This window comes from Gadus macrocephalus, chromosome 6, assembly GCF_031168955.1.
Source record: "Gadus macrocephalus chromosome 6, ASM3116895v1".
Lineage (NCBI taxonomy): Eukaryota > Metazoa > Chordata > Actinopteri > Gadiformes > Gadidae > Gadus > Gadus macrocephalus.
In genome coordinates, this window is record NC_082387.1 from 24,232,329 (window position 1) to 24,249,874 (window position 17,546).

A 17,546-nucleotide genomic window follows, 5' to 3' on the forward strand; every position below is an offset into this window, starting at 1 on the left:
GAGCGTTGCTGCTCTCATATGGCCAGTGCCCATCATTGCAGGGTTTTTGCCCAATGGGATGGAGCAGAGACGGCCGAGATAATTCAAGTTTTTTTTTTCTTCTTTTTCTTCTGGATAAAAAGCCTGTGCTGCCTATACTGTTTGTAGCCATTCCAGCGGAGGTTTGTAATACGTTAAGCCAACTGGGGTTTGGTTTAGATTTAGCCGCTAGAACCTCAAGGTGAGCTCCTGTAATAATGGAGCATTGTCTATTGCCTAGGTGTGTTTGTTTTTACCCGTGTAGGCCTTTTTGTAGGTCAGCGTAACCGTGCTAACTTTTATCCTAAAACTCTGTATAGTTTTGGAACTTTATAGATTATTTTACTTTTAGGCTTATATTTAGGGATAGGATTTTTACATAGAAAATGTTGTTTAAACTGTGCTGTCATATGATATAACTTATTTAGTCGACTTCAAAATACACATGTAAGGTTTAAAAGTATATTCTTAACATATTCTCAGAATATAAAAGGTTTCTAAAGATAGAGATGATGCCAACATTTATATTGTCCGATTTATAATATCAAGTTCAACTTAAGAAAAGTGATCAGTTGTATTTATGTTACGATTACTATAATGAAAATAAAACGATATAATATTTACAATATCTTCTCAGTTTCATACTCTTATTTCCAAATTAAAATGCAGTGTGCGTGTGTGTGTGTGTGTGTGTGTGTGTGTGTGTGTGTGTGTGTGTGCGAGTAATAACGCTATAAAGAGTAATAATTGCATTTTAAGACAGCAAGGAAGTCTTAGTTATTTGCATGGAGCACATGGCTTTCATTGCGGCCTACTGGTCAGTTTTTGTTAGAAAGGTCTCCAATCCATTCATTCATTTGGAGGCACTTATTGGACTAAGCGTGGAAAGTTTTCGTCAAACATTTTTGATAAAAAGAAATTAGTGGCTAAAGACACATTTAAATGGCGGTAGCCTACTACTTTATACACATTCGTATATGCATAGGCCTGTACTGAACTTAGAGACGGCAGGCTAAGGGATGGTATGGAGCGTGAAACGGGGCCTGGTGCCCCGCCTTACCTGGAAGAGGTGTGGTGTCCAACTACAGGAAGTAGGCAGGCAGTTGGCGAATAATCAACAGCGCGTGGCCATCATTTTCGTCGCTATGAATTTTCTTCCATCATGAAATACAACCGCAACTTTCCAGGGGCTTCGACTTACCACCACCTGTTGTTCGACCATGGTCTCATCCGCGCTCCGACGGGCCGTAGGGGTGCTCCTACTCACAGCCGCGATTCTCAATGTGTCAGGTAAGTCACGTCCACCTCTGACTGTGTGGTTGCTCTATGACATTATTACGAGGGAGAGCGTGAAGCGTGTTGGAGTTCTGGATATACGTTTCTGCTGTTATGCTATCTCAATAATGAAGAAGTATGGGTGTGGGTGTGTGTCTGTGTGTATCCACATGTTTTTTGTTTTTTTTGTATAGGCCTACCTATTGGTTGAATGAACGCCGAATGTTAACATCTGATCCGATGTGTGATCCATTTTAAACCTGGACTCTACACATTTCGCCTGGGAAACGTATCTGTATCTAGTTGAGAGATGCCCGTTGAGGAGAGGAATAAATCGTTGGTGTGTGTGTGTGTGTGTGTGTGTGTGTGTGTGTGTGTGTGTGTGTGTGTGTGTGTGTGTGTGTGTGTGTGTGTGTGTGTGTGTGTGTGTGTGTGAGTGGTGGATGCTGTGTGTTTGTGTGTGTATACAGGCCACTGTTTGTACTGGAGTGGGCACATCAAGGTGATTGTGTGCAAAGTCTAATCTCTCCCAACACAGCTCTGTCCTGCAATTACAAACATGCTCTGAATGGGAACACAAACTATTTCCTATCAAAACCCATGGTGAAAATGTGTAGGACACAAAATCACAAGAAACAAGTCACCGCCATTCACATGGAAACCATCCTTTTATGTAGAAGTTAAGTTAACCCTAACATACAGGACATGTTTATTAATTATTAACATTTGACAAATCATCCTCCACCATCTTCCACTCTCTCCCGCTCTCTTAATGTGTTGCCTATTGTTGGGGTGTTGTTTATTTTTCCCCTTTTGTTTGATTGTCTGTAGGCCTACTGCCTGAATGTATTCCTTTCTTATGTGTAAAGCGTCTTTTAGTAGGGAAAAGCGCTATAAAAAAACTGATCAATTATTATTTATTATTAATGTGTGTCCGTTCTATCCAGGGGTCTGGATAATCCCTTTCAGCCTTGACGGGGGCACTAGCTACAACTTTAGTAATAGTAATGATGGCAGACAGCCAGAGTGCCTTGTGTGCGTTAAGGAGGGTCGGAAACAAACATGCCAGGCATCGGTTCTGCTACAAGGACCGGCCTCTGTCATAGTGGATTTCCACTGCTCCAAACTGCAAGACGTGATCCACTTGGAAGTGCGTCGGAATATAGGTAAGCATCGGTTTAGGATGCGTCACTGAACACAATGGAACGGATGGTTGCGTTATGTAACGATGCGATCATATTATCCATTGGCGCTGAATACTCACAATATTTGATCACGTCTTTGAACACTCTCTTTGTTGTTGCCATGGTAATTGTGCTCTGTAGAATGCACGAAACAATCCTGCAATGGAAATATCACCATGGAGGAACGTAGTGGACTATTGGGGTTCAACCGCACCTACGTTTGGACCCTGATGGCGGCAGCACCCAAAGCCTTTCTGATAGACTTCACCGGGACCGGTCTGAGACAGATCCATCCGTCACAAGCGTGCCCAGACAAGAACACCTACACCCTGCAGGCGGTGGGGAGAGTGGCCATCGGGAGGTACTGCAAGGACGGCCCCATCAGCCAAGCCCAGGTGCTGAACCAGGGATCCTTCGCCGTGCACGTGCCCGCCGGGGAACCACTGCGAGCGGGACCCTTCCATGTTTCAGTCGGGGAAGAGATAAAATGTGAGCGTGTTGCCAGATTTGATATGTTTATAGGTTTATGAAATGTTAACAATTTTTTTGTTCAGATGGATTTCATGGGGATCAAAAATCTCCTGCCGTTCAACGGAACAATACCCTTGATTTCTGCCCTCCTTTCAGCCCTCGCCAAAATCAAAGTGGTCCTGCCGACGGGGACCTCGTCGTCGCCGGTGGACCTGCTCTCCCCGAACTACCCTCAGAGCTTCCCCGACGACGACCTGGTCCAGTGGGAGATCCAGTTGCCCGGGAGGCACAGCGCCGCGGTCCAGGTGGTGAATCACACGGAGCCGGCCTGCCGGAAGAAGGGGACCGCCGGGGTGTACGGTGAAGGCGGGAGGGGCATGCTGCTCCTCGGGCGGTCGGACTCCCGGCCGGCCCGGGAGAAGCACAACTTCACCATGACCCTGAAGAACTGCGAGATGGGCCGCACCCGCCGCAGCCCCCGCGGGCTGTCCCTCCACCTCAGAGTGACCGCGACGCCCACCGGTAAGCCAGGTCTGTGTGTCTGTGCGTGGCTTCAGGCTGGGGGTGGGGTGTTACCGGTGTACGGGGGTCTTCTGGTTTTATCATTACTGGGGAACTGAGTGGGGGGGACTGGTGAATCGTTACTGATATGCTGGTGTATACTGGTGTATGCTGGTATAATATGACTGGTATACTGGTGTACTGCTGTATCATTACTGATATACTGGTGTAAACTGGTGTATCATTCTTGATATACTTATGTACACTGGTCTATCATTACTGATGTACTGTTTTATACAGGTGTATTGGTATATCATACTGATTTACTGTTTACTGGTGTAATGGTATATAATTCGTGATATAGGCCTACTAGTGTATACTGCTGTACTTGTATATCGTTCCTGATATAAATAATTCCTGATAAACAGCTGTATGGTGTATTGTTGTATCATTCCTGATATACCGGTCTGCTTGTATATCATTAGTGCTAATGTGGTGCCATAACTATTGTTAAAAGTTATGACGTCTGTATTTATTTTAGTGCAGGGTTTTTAGGCCTTCCCAATGCACGCGGGGAATGGGATTGCTTGCAGGTTTACAGCCACTCCCTGATTAACTGTCATAAACCATTTGCCTGAAGTCTAGCAACGAAACGTGGCATGGAAATATTTTATTGGAAGTTGCAAGTTTGTTTAACACTCGTGGTCCCTTTCTGTAATGTATTCTTGATTTATTGAGTCCCATCCCTAGTAAAGCATATGACACTCCATTTTATTGTTTTTCCCCTAATACCAGTTCCATTCTCAAAGGTATCCACACACATTAGGCAACCCTCCTCACCCTCTGAAGGGGCAAGAAAAAACACTCTTGACAATTCACTCTGTTGGGAATGTCAAATGTAGAGACATAGACATTGCTTTTTCCTCTAGATATCCCATCGTGTAAGAACACAGCCCACTAAGTTAATACCAGACTTCCCCCTGTTGGTTTTAAACTACGTAAACTTGCATTTGGATATCCGAGTAATGGTGGGGAAACTTTTGGAAAGATTACGCATTATGCTCAGAACTTCAGGGAGCTCCCGAGATGGCCTAACCCCTGAGTCATGTGTGCGTGTTGTAACTCGGCTGTAGATAGACAATTCATGTTTGGGCAAGCAACAAGGGAAGAAAATAAAGGGTAGATACAGGTCACTGTCTGTGCGCATTATCGATTTTTCCATCTGTTCTTATTGAGTGTGTTTTTCAATGTTGACATTTCTATTTGTAGTGTTGTGTTCTGTGGACCTGAGGACTGGACAGGGTCTTTCCCTGAAACTTACGAAGATCCGACCTGACTCTGAGTGTCTGATGACCATGAACTCCGTGGCCGCGGGCACCATGCTGGTTCCGTCATACGGGGTTGCACAACTGTCTTTCCAGGACTGTTCTCCAGCCGACGTTTGGGTCACGGCCAACAGAGTCATCGGTGAGTACATTTTGAGTCATGTAAATGGATCAATACCCTCATTGTGTGATTTACCCCTCCTAAAGAACAGACTATAAAGTACTAAAACCAGCACAGTATTGTTGTGTTCAAAGCGTACGATAGATCGGATTCTATATTTTGGTATGGTAGACATCCCCATTAAAAGCATGTGTTTATCACCAGCTGTAGCTCTGAGTAAATATAGACGCAATTGACTTCAGCTTGGTAAACCTCCTTTGTTGCTATAGAGCCAGCCAGCCAACCAGTAGTTTTTCGTCAGCAGTGTCCACCCTTATGATTAACTGGACTATTGTACCTTTCCTGAAACCTGTTGAGCAGCACTGGTGGTTATGCGGTCCTTGTAGTCGGCATGCGTACAGCGAACTCTTCTTCAAGCAACTCATTTCTTTTTCGACTAGCTGATAAGTGACGAGTGCTAGTATCTACCAGACTATTATCTGTGCATTCCAGAAATGCTAGACTGCTAACCGGAACGACACTGTCACACTTGGACATTTTAGCTGTAATAAAAAAAAAAAGAAAAAAAAAAAAAGATGAAACAACAATTCAATCATTATCCTCAATCGTTCAGTGACCGTGAAACCGTTGTGTGTGTGTGTTTTCTTCTTTCCCAGAATGCCCTAGTTTAGAGGCCCACTTCAGGAAGCCCTTCCCCCTGGAAGTCCCCTCCCTGCCCCCCTGTCTCCCGGCCCCCCTGAGGAGCGTCACCTGGTCCCTGGTTCACCCGGCCAGGGGCAGCACGGAGGTCCTCGGCCCCGGCGACGGACTCCAGCGGTCGCTGCCCGGCCGGCCCTGCAACGGCAGTCTGACGCTCGCCGTCGCCGAGGACGGCGGCGGCGGCGGCGGCACGCCCCTCGGAACCTTCTGCCCCGGGGGGCCCATCCAGAGCATCCAGTTCCGCTCCAACGTGTCCGTCACGGCCTCCGTCGACCAGGCGAGCCGGAGGGGGGTCCAGCCCTCCACGCGCCATTCTCGGCTCGGGGCGCACTTCAAGGAGGAGATCACGGGTGAGGCCTTTGAGCGTACGGCGCCAGTGGGTCACATTTGACTGATTAGGCTGGTGTATGCGGGTATAGTACGACTGATATACTGGTGTATACAGCCTCCTTCGAGACTGTAACGGTGATTATGGGCTGTGTGCAAATAAAATCGAATTGAATCGAATTTGAGGTTTGATCCGTGGTTCTCTCGTTCTTTGCGCCGCGCGTCGCCCCCCAGAGGACTACATCTTCACCCTGGCGCCGAAGGGAAGCGAGCCCACCCTCCTGGCCAGCCCCGGGTGGCCGAAGGGCATGCAGTCGTACTCCAGCATCTCCTGGATCGTCAGGGTGCCCGCCAAGCAGGAGGCCCACCTGGTGTTCGTCAACCTCAGCCAGCCCAAGTGCAGCAACCGCCACACCAGCATCCGCATCCGCCTGCTGGACTCGGCCGAGGAGATGTACAGCCGGCGGGAGGACGAGGAGGCGGAGGAACAGGTGGACGTCCCCGGCTCCTTCTACCTGAACATATCCAACTGCATGATGGAGAGCGGAGAGTTCAGCATGCTCACCGAGATGACGCTGGGCAAGAGCAGGAGTAAGCAAAGCACGCGAATGCATTCGAGAGATCCCAGAGTCACAAAGTGGAATTTGAATGAAGGGGCTTGAAATTAGTTGTATTTGTAGGACTGGAGAGAGAGAGAGAGAGAGAGAGAGAGAGAGAGAGAGAGAGAGAGAGAGAGAGAGAGAGAGAGAGAGAGAGAGAGAGAGAGAGAGAGAGAGAGAGAGAGAGAGAGAGAGAGAGAGAGAGAGAGAGAGAGAGAGAGGGGGAGGGGGGGGGGGGAGAGAGAGAGAGAGAGAGAGAGAGAGAGAGAGAGAGAGAGAGAGAGAGAGAGAGAGAGAGAGAGAGAGAGAGAGAGAGAGATTATTATTTTGGTAGAGCAAGGGTTTCATGAGTGTTTGGTTCTTGTTCGGTGATGTGCAGACTTCCTGCTGACCGTCATCGCGAGCGTGGTGTCAGTCCTGCTGGTGATCGCTGCTGTTGTGTTGGCCGTGGTCTGTGTGGTCATCAGGTGAGCCCCCATCTGGCCAATATGGCGTCGGCAACGTTGCATTGTTAACGATTTGTAAATAATTAATTACACTATATATATTCGCGTCCTTCCAAAATCCATGAATTTATTTTAATTACAATTTTATAAATTGTATAAGAATATCCCAGTTTATACTGTTGTTTTTTTGTGTTAAAGGGACTCATTAAAATCGACTCATTTCTATTCATCTATTCATCTATTAATCTATCTGTTTATCTCCAATGTTCTCAGGAAGAAGAAGAAGGAGCTAAATCGCAATCAAGTGTCTGTCTACAACCCCGCCGGGGCCATCTTCCGTCCCGGGGTGAGTAACCTGCCCGGTGAGGACGAGTACCACGTCTACGCCTCCATTGAGGACACCATGGTTTACACACACCTGCTGAAGAAGGAGCTCAGCATGGAAGGGGACGCAGACGTGGAGACGTACCGACCGTTCACCGGGCCGACAGAGCCCCAGAGACCACCGTCCGCTATCAACCCAGCGGTGGACACCTATCGGCCGTTCATGGGGACGCCTCATATAGGCCCGCCGGTGCCACGAGCCAACCGAGCCAGTCGAGACCTGTGCGCGGCGCAGGACGACCTGCACGCCCCCGACGGCCAGAGTGACCTCGGAGCCCCCGAAGAGCCCGCCTCTGAACGGCCAGCGCTGGGGAATCGGATGGAGCCGGAGGGGCAGTGACTGAAGAGGGAGACCGGTCACCTTGTTTTCCGTGACGTGGAGGACACATTCCCTGGAGTGGATGTGAGAACCCACGCTAACGCAGCGCCTTATGAAGAGGCCGTCCACCTCTTTTCGTCGCTTTAGTCCCACCGAAGCCACAGAGGATGGGAATAGGATGAACTTGGTCCAAGCCCTCTTGGACCAATTCATACCTGGGAGGAATGCCTCGGTGCGAAGATGCTCACTGTGATAGTGATATGGTCAACGGACCTGAGACATGGAGAGCTAACACACTCTGTGTTTGGCAGAATTTGGAATATTTGCGTTTCTTTGAAGTAGTTTATTTTTCGACTATTTATATTTGTGTTATGTGGTACTCTATGTGAGTATATTTCGTGTCAAACTGGATGAGGGATGTTACAACACTCAATATGTATATATTGTGTTCTGTGTCTCTGTTTTGCCTGAGTAATGAAATGCGGATTTCATAATGACAAATTAATAATAAATCAATCTTTGTATGATTTCTTTCAACTAACCAATTTGTGATAATCTTTTTAATTATTGTCATATTCATTCATCACCATGATTGGCCCCTTTTTGGTCCCAGGCCATTAAAAAATAGGTGAGCATCCTGTGTCAGATTCAGTCAGCTCAAAATGTCCAACGAGAGCTTTACAGCCAGGGACAGAGAGAGAACGCTGTATGCCTTTGGTTTTCAATAGTGTGGAAAGTAGCCTACCATTTTCGCGCATGCGAACTTCAGTATTTGCATAATCCCACCCTGCTGTCATGGTTATTTTTCTCCTAATGCAAATATCGGATAACTGACATTGTGGGATTTGTATTCAATGTAGAATTTGTGCCAAACAATTATTCACTGACTCAAAACACCTTGTGGATGTACAAAGTGTACTCAGGTTGCAGGCACCAATCAGATGATAAGAAAAATCCACGCATCAGGTCAGAGACACACGTAAGAGCTTCTGTTGTTTACTCAACTCACCGCAGTGGAAGACCGGAGAAGAACAGCAACTAATCCTTTAAGTGCTTTGCATACAGTCACTGAGCTCCTATGACTGTTTGTGATCAAACCTTGCAGCCCCCAATTTCCTATAAAGAACCTCTTCGGACAACCAAAATTTGCAACGGCAAGGGCAGAATTATCGTTCAGTTTTTTGGCATTTTGATAAATGTAGTCTGCAATCAATGTTTCTTTAAAATGTATAACGCAAATGTATGATACATATAAATGGAGTCAAATGTAATGCTGATGTGTTTATTAGTATATGACACAGTATCGCGGGACTTAAGACTACAAACTTGTGAGGCAACAGGACAATGTTTTTAGCCTTCTCAGTCCTGCATTCCTGACAAGCTACGTCATTTAATTAGGTTTTAGAAATTAGTAAATCGATTTTGTTTTTATTGGCATGCACAGGTTACAACTTATATCGGTTCACACTTAAACATGCTTCATGTTTTTCAAAAGGACAACAGGGGCAGTCCTCGTTAAACAATATTAAACTCACACACGGAGACTTTTTCAGCACGGCAGTTTTCGTCAAACCATTTCCCATTGGCCGAGGTGGACATGATGGCACAGTTCTGGCCCCGCCCACCGTCCGGCTGCAGCGTGATGACCGTCTCCCAGTTCTTGAAGCGCACACCATGGCCTGATTGGTCCACCCACTGGCCCTCGGTGATCATATCATTGATCCCTAACCAGACGTGCTCCTCTTGGCCGATGCTCCGGAGCACGTACTCATAGAGCCGGTCGTTTTCATCCCCGGTCACAGGGGTGCCCAGGCTGCCCCCCTTGGCGACGCAGTCTTCACTGGCTGCATGGTAGTTCTTCTTCACAGGATCCGCCAGGAAACACTTGCCCAGGACCTTTGTGCCTCGCAAGCAAACTTTTGCGGTAGTGGTAGTAGTAGAACAAGTTAGAAGTCAGTTCTAGTATGTTACAACCCAAAGTGCCTTTCATACACTATATAGTTATATAACCCCTGGTCAATTTTTCAATAATAATAACTTAAATCTAAAACATTGTTTGCATAGGAGTGGATTGTTGGCAAGCGATCTCTTTCAGGTACTATACCTGTTTGTAATGCTTGATGTTCTTTCAGTAGATTCAGCTCTTCTAAAATATCATCAATCTGCTTCTGCATCTTCTCGATCACAGCATTGTTTGCAGCCTCTGTTGAAGTAACAAGAGGAACCAAATGAAGATCAAGATCTGTCCTTAGGCAATCTTGGCTTTTGTTTCTTGACTTTTGATGAGCGCCCTGTATTTAAAGAGCTGCAAAGACCACGAGGATATGTGCTGTGCAATGAAATGATTTCCTCTGAAATGTCAAGAAAACATGCCTCACCTTTCCTTGCGTTCTTCTTCTTTGCACTTGCAGGGGTCTGCTGAAGAGCAGGGTTCACCAGAAGAAGGAGACATAATATCAAGCTAGCCCCTCTAAGGTCCATTACAAAAACACTTTTGAAGGCGACGTTAGGGCTGTTTTCATGTACTGGTGGTGAAACACCAAAGCGCTGTGTCGCGGCGAGGACTTGGCCAAAAGCAGATGTGAATCTTACACCCCGGTCGTGGCTGCACAGCATTGTATGAGGAAATCCTTTCTTGAACACGCCAAATGGTTTACAGACGTCTCATTATTGTCTTATATTATTGCCTGTTTTTCTGCCTAATGCAGGACTCCAGGCCGATGAAGCTGTATTTTAGCAGCATAATCAATAGCTACTTTGGCTGTTTCCAAAAATAATTGGGGGCCACTAAAGATACAAAGCAATTGAGCAAACAACTATTAACCAATCTTCATTTAGCATTTAGTTTCAGAGAATTCCTGCAGGCTGCCCGCTAATCGAATTGAACCTAAATCCCTCAGTGTTTCTGGCACACAGGGCCTGCTCTATTCCTAGTGATTGTCGGTCAGAGGTGAGTGTGTTTTGGCCCTTAGTCCAGTGTCTGCATCTGGTTCCGCTCAGGAAACTGGAGCATGCCCAGCCGGCAGACGGCAGAGGCTCACATCATGTGCAAAACGTTCTGTTTCGGTTGTTTTCATTTGTTTTGAACATGTCTTCCTCAGCATGCTGTCCTGACTTTTAGCATGGAAGGTCGAGCAAGCCATAATAATTAACCTCTCACCGTGTGAAATACTGGTTACTCAACTATGAAAACATTTAGACTACACTTTTGTTTTTCTTCTATTACTCTTCTATAAGCCTGAAAATGAAAAAGGACATGTCTTAGTTGTATTATTTATTGAACAATTTGTACATAATCAATTGAAAATCAAGCATTTAGCCCTTCCACCAATTCAATATTGGTCATAAAAGAAGCAATGTAAAAAATATCCAGCCAAGGCAGTTTGACCATTTGATCAAATAAATAACCAAGTTAACTAAATAACTAAGTTACCAAAAGTTAGCATTTCACTGTGCAAAGTTCTCACTGTGTCAGCGTAAAGGGAAGTTCATTACATCGTCTCTGATTCAGAGATCCATTCTGTGTCTCAGTGTTGGAGGAAGTGCAAAGGTCTCTCATCTGTACCAACTGCATAGGGAGTTAATGAGTCAACAGTCACAGAGGGCAGTGCTGTGTTTCAGTCCTGAGAACGTGGCCTTGGCATTAAGCAATACCCCTTCCTCTAGATCAGATGGGGGGGGGGGGTCTGCATTGCTAATACCAACTGTCCGACCACTTAACTAAACAGTGAAGATTCTGTCTACAGTAACAGTACTGAATTGCATATCAGGGTTTTAGTTTTCCCACACCCTCTGTGGTTGGAGAACAGGGTACAGCAAGGCGGAGAGCCATGGACGCCTGTACCGAGTGCAAATAGCTTCGGCCTCTTAGGGTGCACTCACACTAGGCCATCTGGCCGTGGCCGTGGCCGTTTTAGCACCTAACCGTGCTCAAATGGCCCCATTGTTCTCTGGCCTGCACTCACACTAGGCCATCTGGCCGTGGCCATTGGGCGTCGCAACTGTGGCCTGGCCACGGTAGGCTCTTGTACATACGTCATCACGTCGTCGATAATAATCGATACAGGGTTGGGGAAAGGGTGCATCTAGAGTTGGGAAATAGTCCCTCACGAAATACCTCTCCAATATCCAAATACTAGAGCTCCTGTATTCGCTATTGTTGTATATTCTCAAAGGAGCTCATTTAAAACCCACAATATGCAAAATGAACTAAACCTAAACAATCAAACAATACTAACAGATGAAAACGGGATGTCTGTTAAAACATTGATGCCGTCAAATTACCGTAATCGACGTAAAAGAAATGAGGCGTAAATAAAAACACGAAAATGTACGTTTGGAGGAATAAATAAAGGATCTGAAATCTGAAATCTGAAAACACATGACGAGTCCTCTTCATCTTGGTTACCATGGTGAACATGGTACCCCACTCGCTGCTAGAAGCTTCTCCAGAAAATGTAGGCACTCTCTCTTTGCTTCACGTCGGACAAAGCACTGCAAGGAAATCACATATAAGCATTTTAACAAAACATTCTCCAAAGGAATGCTTGGGGAACTGGGGTAAAGAAAACACGAGGAGGAGGATCCATTCTTTAAGGAGTACTTAAAGGGAAGGAGGACAATGTCCAAATACAACTAAACGGTGATAGGATGATTGTGATTTGAAGCGATGTGTAGTCGTAGCATCACGGGTTAATACTAGCATGCGTGGTGGGGTGTTCCTGTACCAGTGGCGTCACTAGGCGGTTTCATTCGGGGCTAAAGCCCCAGATATTATTTAATTAGCCCAGAATCGTATTAAAAAAAAAAAAAAACTTCCTTTTTCTTTTTTTTCTTTTGCTTGCTTTACACTAGAAACAAACATTGGGACTCCAGGGGCATCTCAAAGTAGCCTAGTCCTTCTAGGTAGTCCTTCTGGCAAGAGAATGAACGATTTAAAAACATAACCAGTTTATCTGGGGATGAGCAGCACAGCAGTCAGGAAACTATTTAAAGCTCTAATAAACGGTGTATTTTGTATATTTATGGAAAGCAATACATAAATATGAATTAATTAATCAATTGATAAATGAATTAATTTCACCTTTCCATCTGGGCTAAGCACCGGTTATTTCCGAAACCTAGAAACGCCCATGCCCTGTACGATTGGCAATACATCTTGTGACACCAAAGAAATTATACCGTTTGCATAGGTCAGCAATTTTGGAAGAGGGGGGTTAGGTGAGGAGAAAAGGAGAAGTCGGGACACAGTTTGCACAACAGCTGTGGTGTAGGGGGGTGAGAGGGGGGGAGACAGGGGAGTGTGCCGACTGTGGGGTTCAACAGCGCCCCACAGTGTGCAACATGAGTGATTACTTGTCACAAACCTCTCCGAGTGTCGTTCTCACATCAGAGCTAGGGAGTTTATTATTAGAGGAGGGATTGAAACAGAAGAGAATGGAAAACAACAAGAAATGAATGCAAAAATAATATAAAGGGTGTTCTTCTGGCAGTTACCTGGAAAACCATGCGTTCAGATATTCGCTAGAATTTATTCATTCGTTCATCCACAGCAGTTGTTTGGTCGTTCAAATGCACACTCCAGGGTCCCTTCACAAACTACACAACCGTTGGTCAAACCGACAGAACAACAAACTTCCCATAATGCAGGTCAACACAACAGGACAACCCAAAACCAACAGCTTACCTTTGAGGATGTAGTCTGTCAGCAGACTGGGCACCTTGTCACTGTTTTCCTTCATAGCTTGAAGAACTGCAAAATAAACAGAAGAAATAGATGCAATCATACTTCACTTGTCTAGGATTAGCGAAGCAGTTGGTGGAAGATGGAAATCACTGCATGACTTGTCTAGTTCTGGCTTAGCGATCATGAAGTTAGTGGAAGATGAAACTCACTGTTGGTCAAAACTTGCAGGTCTTCAATTGATGGAGGACCAACTCTTTTCTCATAAGGTATTAATGTTGTCAAATACTGGGGGGAAAAAAGGACATGGAAGATCCATATTTTTATGTGTTGCAGTTAAAATACCAACATAATAATAACATAAATCAACACTGGTTTATGGCATTCTTCCTGGTTAAGAATGATTGAGAAGAAGGAAGTCGTTTCAGGTCAGGAAAATAAATGTGTTTCCGAGATTTATTATTATCCTCTCTTCACAGAAGTCCTTCCGTCTGAGAAAGTAGAGAGTAACCTGCTGAGTTTCACTGCATCCACTACCAAAAGTTTGCCGGAAGCCGTTTTGAAACACAGAGGTAAATCCCTCCATGCTGAAACGCTGGAGAGAGAGAGAAAAAGAAGAGAGAAAGAAAAAAATATGATAAGAGATTAGGAGACCAGCAGGAATTAATTTAGGAAAACCAAAGCAGAGATCGGTTTAGCATAAGAGTCACACAAGGAATAAAAACAGATTATAGGACCCAAAATTAAAATCAAAAACTAAAGACGTTGTAGTCTGCACTGTGTCCGAGAAGCTTAACCCCTCCCTTGAACATGGACATCAATCACTGCCCGGACGGAGCTCCCCAGAGCCATACACACACCCTGGCATTATACTACGTGTCTGAGAAGCCCTCTCTCCGCGGCGGACTTCAACCACAACCATCAAAGGGGTCAAATAAAAAAAAGTGTCAAATCAAACTGACTGCTCCACGGGTCCTCTCGGGCTGGCTCTGGGGGTTCTTCAGCTTCTTCCTCCTCCTCAGCGTCTCCCGGAGCTCCTTCTGCCTGTTCTGCACGTCGATGAGGAGGGCGATGAAGCCGTTCTTCACCTCCTTCTCAAAGTCCAGCTCCTCCCGCAGAGCCAGCTCCTGGATCAGCTCCTCGGAGAACGCCTGGATGTGGGTCTCCGTCTCCTGCAGGAGCTCGTTCAGCTCGGCAACACACATGGCCCCTAGCCCTTGAGACGCACGCAGACGCAAACAAACACGTGCACGCCCGCAGAGGCACGGGCCCACACAAACAGACACACACACACATGCACGCACGCGCACGCACACGCACACGAACACAAACGCAGACACCGTACACGCAGGGGACACACACACACGTAAGCAAATGGATGCACAGGCCCGCACACACACACACACACTCATTGTCTTGTGAAAAACATCCTTGTACATCAGAAGGGGTCACGACCCATCATGAATATCAGCCCGCCATGGTCATGTGATCACTCACTCTCCTCGTAACCGGAGCCTCGGCGGTCCTCCAAGGATAAGGAGGCCTCCAGGTCGAGAGAGTCCTGCATCATCGCCTCTAGCTCCTCCATCACCTGCCACGAGGGACACGCATGAAACACAACGATCAAACACACGCAGACACCCGCATAGAAAAGATCAATCCAACAAACACATACACATGACAAAGAACACTCACACACCCAAATAGACACCGTACACGCAGGGGACACACACACACGTAAGCAAATGGATGCACAGGCCCGCACACACACACACACACACACGCAGAGAACAATCAAACACACACGGCCAAGAACACACACACACACACACACACACACACACACACACACACACACACACACACACACACACACACACACACACACACACACACACACACACACACAGCAAAAAAACAATCACACACGCACAAAGCAAATAGACAATGATACACAGAGATACACACTCAATGCATCACAGGTAATAAAATGAATCAGTCTTGAGGAGAAAGACCTGTGTGCCGACCCCAGCCTTAAGCTGGTCGATAAGGATGCTGAGGTGGTCGCTAAGGACCGGGGGAGGACGGCCGGGGATGCTTACCTGCTCCGCTGTGAAGAGAGGCTCCTGGTTTAGGAAAGGGACAATAATGGAGTGCATGTCCAGCTGATCCCTCAGCCCCGCCTCCTCCTCCTCCTCCTCCTCCTCCTCCTCCTCCTCCTCCTCCTCCCTGACAGACAGCTCTGTGGTTACATCAGTCCTCCTCTGCCGTGGAAACACAGGGGGAGGGGGATTTCATCAAAACACTAAACCCTGGCACAATTACTGTTTGTGATTTGGGTGACTAACAGATTGGTGGGGGCGGGGGAGGGGGAGACGGGAGAAGGGGACAGAGGCGGATCAGTAGGGGTTTAACCGGGATCCAGCAGTCTAATATGCTAGAGCAGAACTTCAGGGGGAGACGGAACAGAGCCTGACCCGGAAAAACAGCCTGACCCGGAAAAACTGCAAGACGCAGGGTTACACTTTGTTTCCTGTTTCGTCACGGAGATATTGTAGCGAAGAAAGTTGACTGGAAGAAGCTCTCATTAGGGGGTTTTAATAAGTGTGTTTGCAGCAGTTAGGCTACATGGTATTATTTTTCTTTAGAAACCTTTAACAGACCCAGACAGTTAAATACTGCAGGGCGAGTTTGTGTTACACTGCATGTAATTGTGCACCAATTACATGCATATGGATCCCTGCCTCCAGCCAAATCATTGGTCGAAAACAAATATGAAGCAAAAGAAACGCCCTGTTCACAAAGATTTGGAAGAAATATGCCATCAGAGTTTATCTCCTAATCTTTAGATATGAATCTTAAATCAGATTTGTGAGACTAGAAGGGGCATGTCTCACTTGGCTTGGCCCCAGATTGAGAGGGAGTGTGTGAAGAGCGCACGTCCGGGAGCGTTTCCAGTCGACGGGTGTTACGCAGCCATAGCTTTGAGTCAGAGAGTTCCAAACCCTGGGTAAAAAACAGAGAGCAGACAGACCGTATGATTTGGAAGTATACGTTTACAATCCAGATTCTAGACTCACAACTCTACTCACTGGACATTTCACTTAGGCATTAGCTGCTATTGGGCCAATGGAAGCCAAAAAGGTCAGTTTTTTATTGATTTTGCATACTTATTTTATAATAATACAAAGGGTTCTTGAGTAATATGATTTTTTTTATATAGTTAGGTGTAATTCCTTCTTGGTCATCATATACGGCAAAACCAATATGAAGTCAATTCTGATCCAATGTGGTCCTCACTTTGTCCACACATTGTTATTGTGTATTGTTACCATGTCATCACGCACTTCCGGAGTGGTCTCCTCCAAAAATGCTATTAAATCTTCATGCATAATTCATGAGTGCCCATTATACAGCCCTCGGGAAACAAATGACGGCGGAATCCAATCCGTCACATTTCCAGAGCCGATCTTGTTACAACACTGAGGGTTATCCCTAACCACCTAACCCTAACCCTAACATACAGAGCATAAGAAACACTTCAACAACACTCACTCGTCCTGTCTCAACCACGTGTCCTCTGTGATTACGTAGGCGGGAGAGACGCTGCCGTATTCTCTTTCAGCATTTGGGAAGCACACGGATACAAATAACTTGTCCTCAGCATCTTTGACAAGGTTTTCCATTGACTTGGAGCTGCCATAAATATCTCCAGGGTTACTTCTGTGTAGTTCCGAGAGGCTCTCCAAGACTCCCGTAGCGTCTTCTGCCTTCGTCTTCACGCCACTTTTACGAATTTCGTGATCTGAAACCATCGTATAGACGAACGAATCCTGCCGCTCATCATCGAATGGAGCGACGAGCGCCGCCATGGCTGCCTGTCCGCGCGGACCAGCGTACGTTCCCTGATGAATGATGCACGAGCCAGAGGAATGCCAAGCCTCAGCATCCTCTTAGGCACAAGGACGAGAGAGCATTAGGTATTGAAGCGTTATCCCGGTCTACCTCAATTTCCGCTGTAATTGACATTCCTGCCCTCTCTCTCACCGCTGAACCCATGTAACGGAAAGTCCCGCCCTCTCTCTCGCAGCTGAACCCATGTATCTGAAGGTCCCGCCCTCTCTCTCGCAGCTGAACCCATGTATCTGAAGGTCCCGCCCTCTCTTTCGCCAGTAACGGTAATTTGGAGCATCC

General features: G+C 46.4%; 3 protein-coding genes and 1 long non-coding RNA gene across 4 annotated transcripts; 1 reads left to right on the forward strand and 3 right to left on the reverse strand.

Moving 5' to 3' along the window:
- The first annotated feature begins 1,097 nt into the window (after positions 1-1,097).
- Positions 1,098-8,210, forward strand: LOC132458840 (CUB domain-containing protein 1-like). Its single transcript, XM_060053158.1, has 9 exons — positions 1,098-1,308; positions 2,241-2,459; positions 2,619-2,966; positions 3,105-3,479; positions 4,719-4,916; positions 5,555-5,944; positions 6,156-6,512; positions 6,900-6,987; positions 7,240-8,210. Exons 1-9 carry the CDS (start codon positions 1,239-1,241, stop codon positions 7,688-7,690), a joined length of 2,496 nt encoding a protein of 831 aa, XP_059909141.1. The 5' UTR covers positions 1,098-1,238; the 3' UTR covers positions 7,691-8,210.
- An 871-nt stretch (positions 8,211-9,081) lies between these two features.
- Positions 9,082-10,520, reverse strand: clec3ba (C-type lectin domain family 3, member Ba). Its single transcript, XM_060053303.1, has 3 exons — positions 10,048-10,520; positions 9,774-9,872; positions 9,082-9,585 (listed from the first exon to the last, which is right to left on the reverse strand). The coding sequence occupies exons 1-3, from the start codon at positions 10,283-10,285 to the stop codon at positions 9,185-9,187; spliced, it is 738 nt and encodes a 245-aa protein (XP_059909286.1). The 5' UTR covers positions 10,286-10,520; the 3' UTR covers positions 9,082-9,184.
- Positions 10,521-10,928: 408 nt separating this feature from the next.
- Positions 10,929-13,029, reverse strand: LOC132458932 (uncharacterized). The gene is made up of 3 exons (XR_009526033.1): positions 11,864-13,029; positions 11,713-11,810; positions 10,929-11,526 (listed from the first exon to the last, which is right to left on the reverse strand). It is a non-coding gene; the product is annotated as an uncharacterized LOC132458932 (long non-coding RNA).
- A 40-nt stretch (positions 13,030-13,069) lies between these two features.
- Positions 13,070-17,438, reverse strand: LOC132458927 (fasciculation and elongation protein zeta-2-like). The gene is made up of 9 exons (XM_060053326.1): positions 16,908-17,438; positions 16,250-16,358; positions 15,455-15,616; positions 14,850-14,943; positions 14,315-14,568; positions 13,864-13,947; positions 13,565-13,640; positions 13,356-13,421; positions 13,070-13,267 (listed from the first exon to the last, which is right to left on the reverse strand). The coding sequence occupies exons 1-9, from the start codon at positions 17,222-17,224 to the stop codon at positions 13,212-13,214; spliced, it is 1,218 nt and encodes a 405-aa protein (XP_059909309.1). The 5' UTR covers positions 17,225-17,438; the 3' UTR covers positions 13,070-13,211.
- Positions 17,439-17,546: the final 108 nt, after the last annotated feature.

Coding starts and splice junctions, on each gene's coding strand:
- LOC132458840 (XM_060053158.1), top strand. CDS start 1,239: ATGGTCTCATCCGCGCTCCGACGGGCCGTAGGGGTGCTCCTACTCACA. Junction 2,967..3,104: donor AGTCGGGGAAGAGATAAAAT/GTGAGCGTGTTG, acceptor CCCTCCTTTCAG/CCCTCGCCAAAATCAAAGTG. Junction 3,480..4,718: donor GACGCCCACCGGTAAGCCAG/GTCTGTGTGTCT, acceptor TTCTATTTGTAG/TGTTGTGTTCTGTGGACCTG.
- clec3ba (XM_060053303.1), bottom strand. CDS start 10,285: ATGCTGTGCAGCCACGACCGGGGTGTAAGATTCACATCTGCTTTTGGC. Junction 9,873..10,047: donor GAAGAAGAACGCAAGGAAAG/GTGAGGCATGTT, acceptor TTACTTCAACAG/AGGCTGCAAACAATGCTGTG. Junction 9,586..9,773: donor ACATCAAGCATTACAAACAG/GTATAGTACCTG, acceptor CTACCGCAAAAG/TTTGCTTGCGAGGCACAAAG.
- LOC132458927 (XM_060053326.1), bottom strand. CDS start 17,224: ATGGCGGCGCTCGTCGCTCCATTCGATGATGAGCGGCAGGATTCGTTC. Junction 13,948..14,314: donor CCGAGAGGACCCGTGGAGCA/GTCAGTTTGATT, acceptor CTCTCTCTCCAG/CGTTTCAGCATGGAGGGATT. Junction 13,641..13,863: donor GATGCAGTGAAACTCAGCAG/GTTACTCTCTAC, acceptor TTTTCCCCCCAG/TATTTGACAACATTAATACC.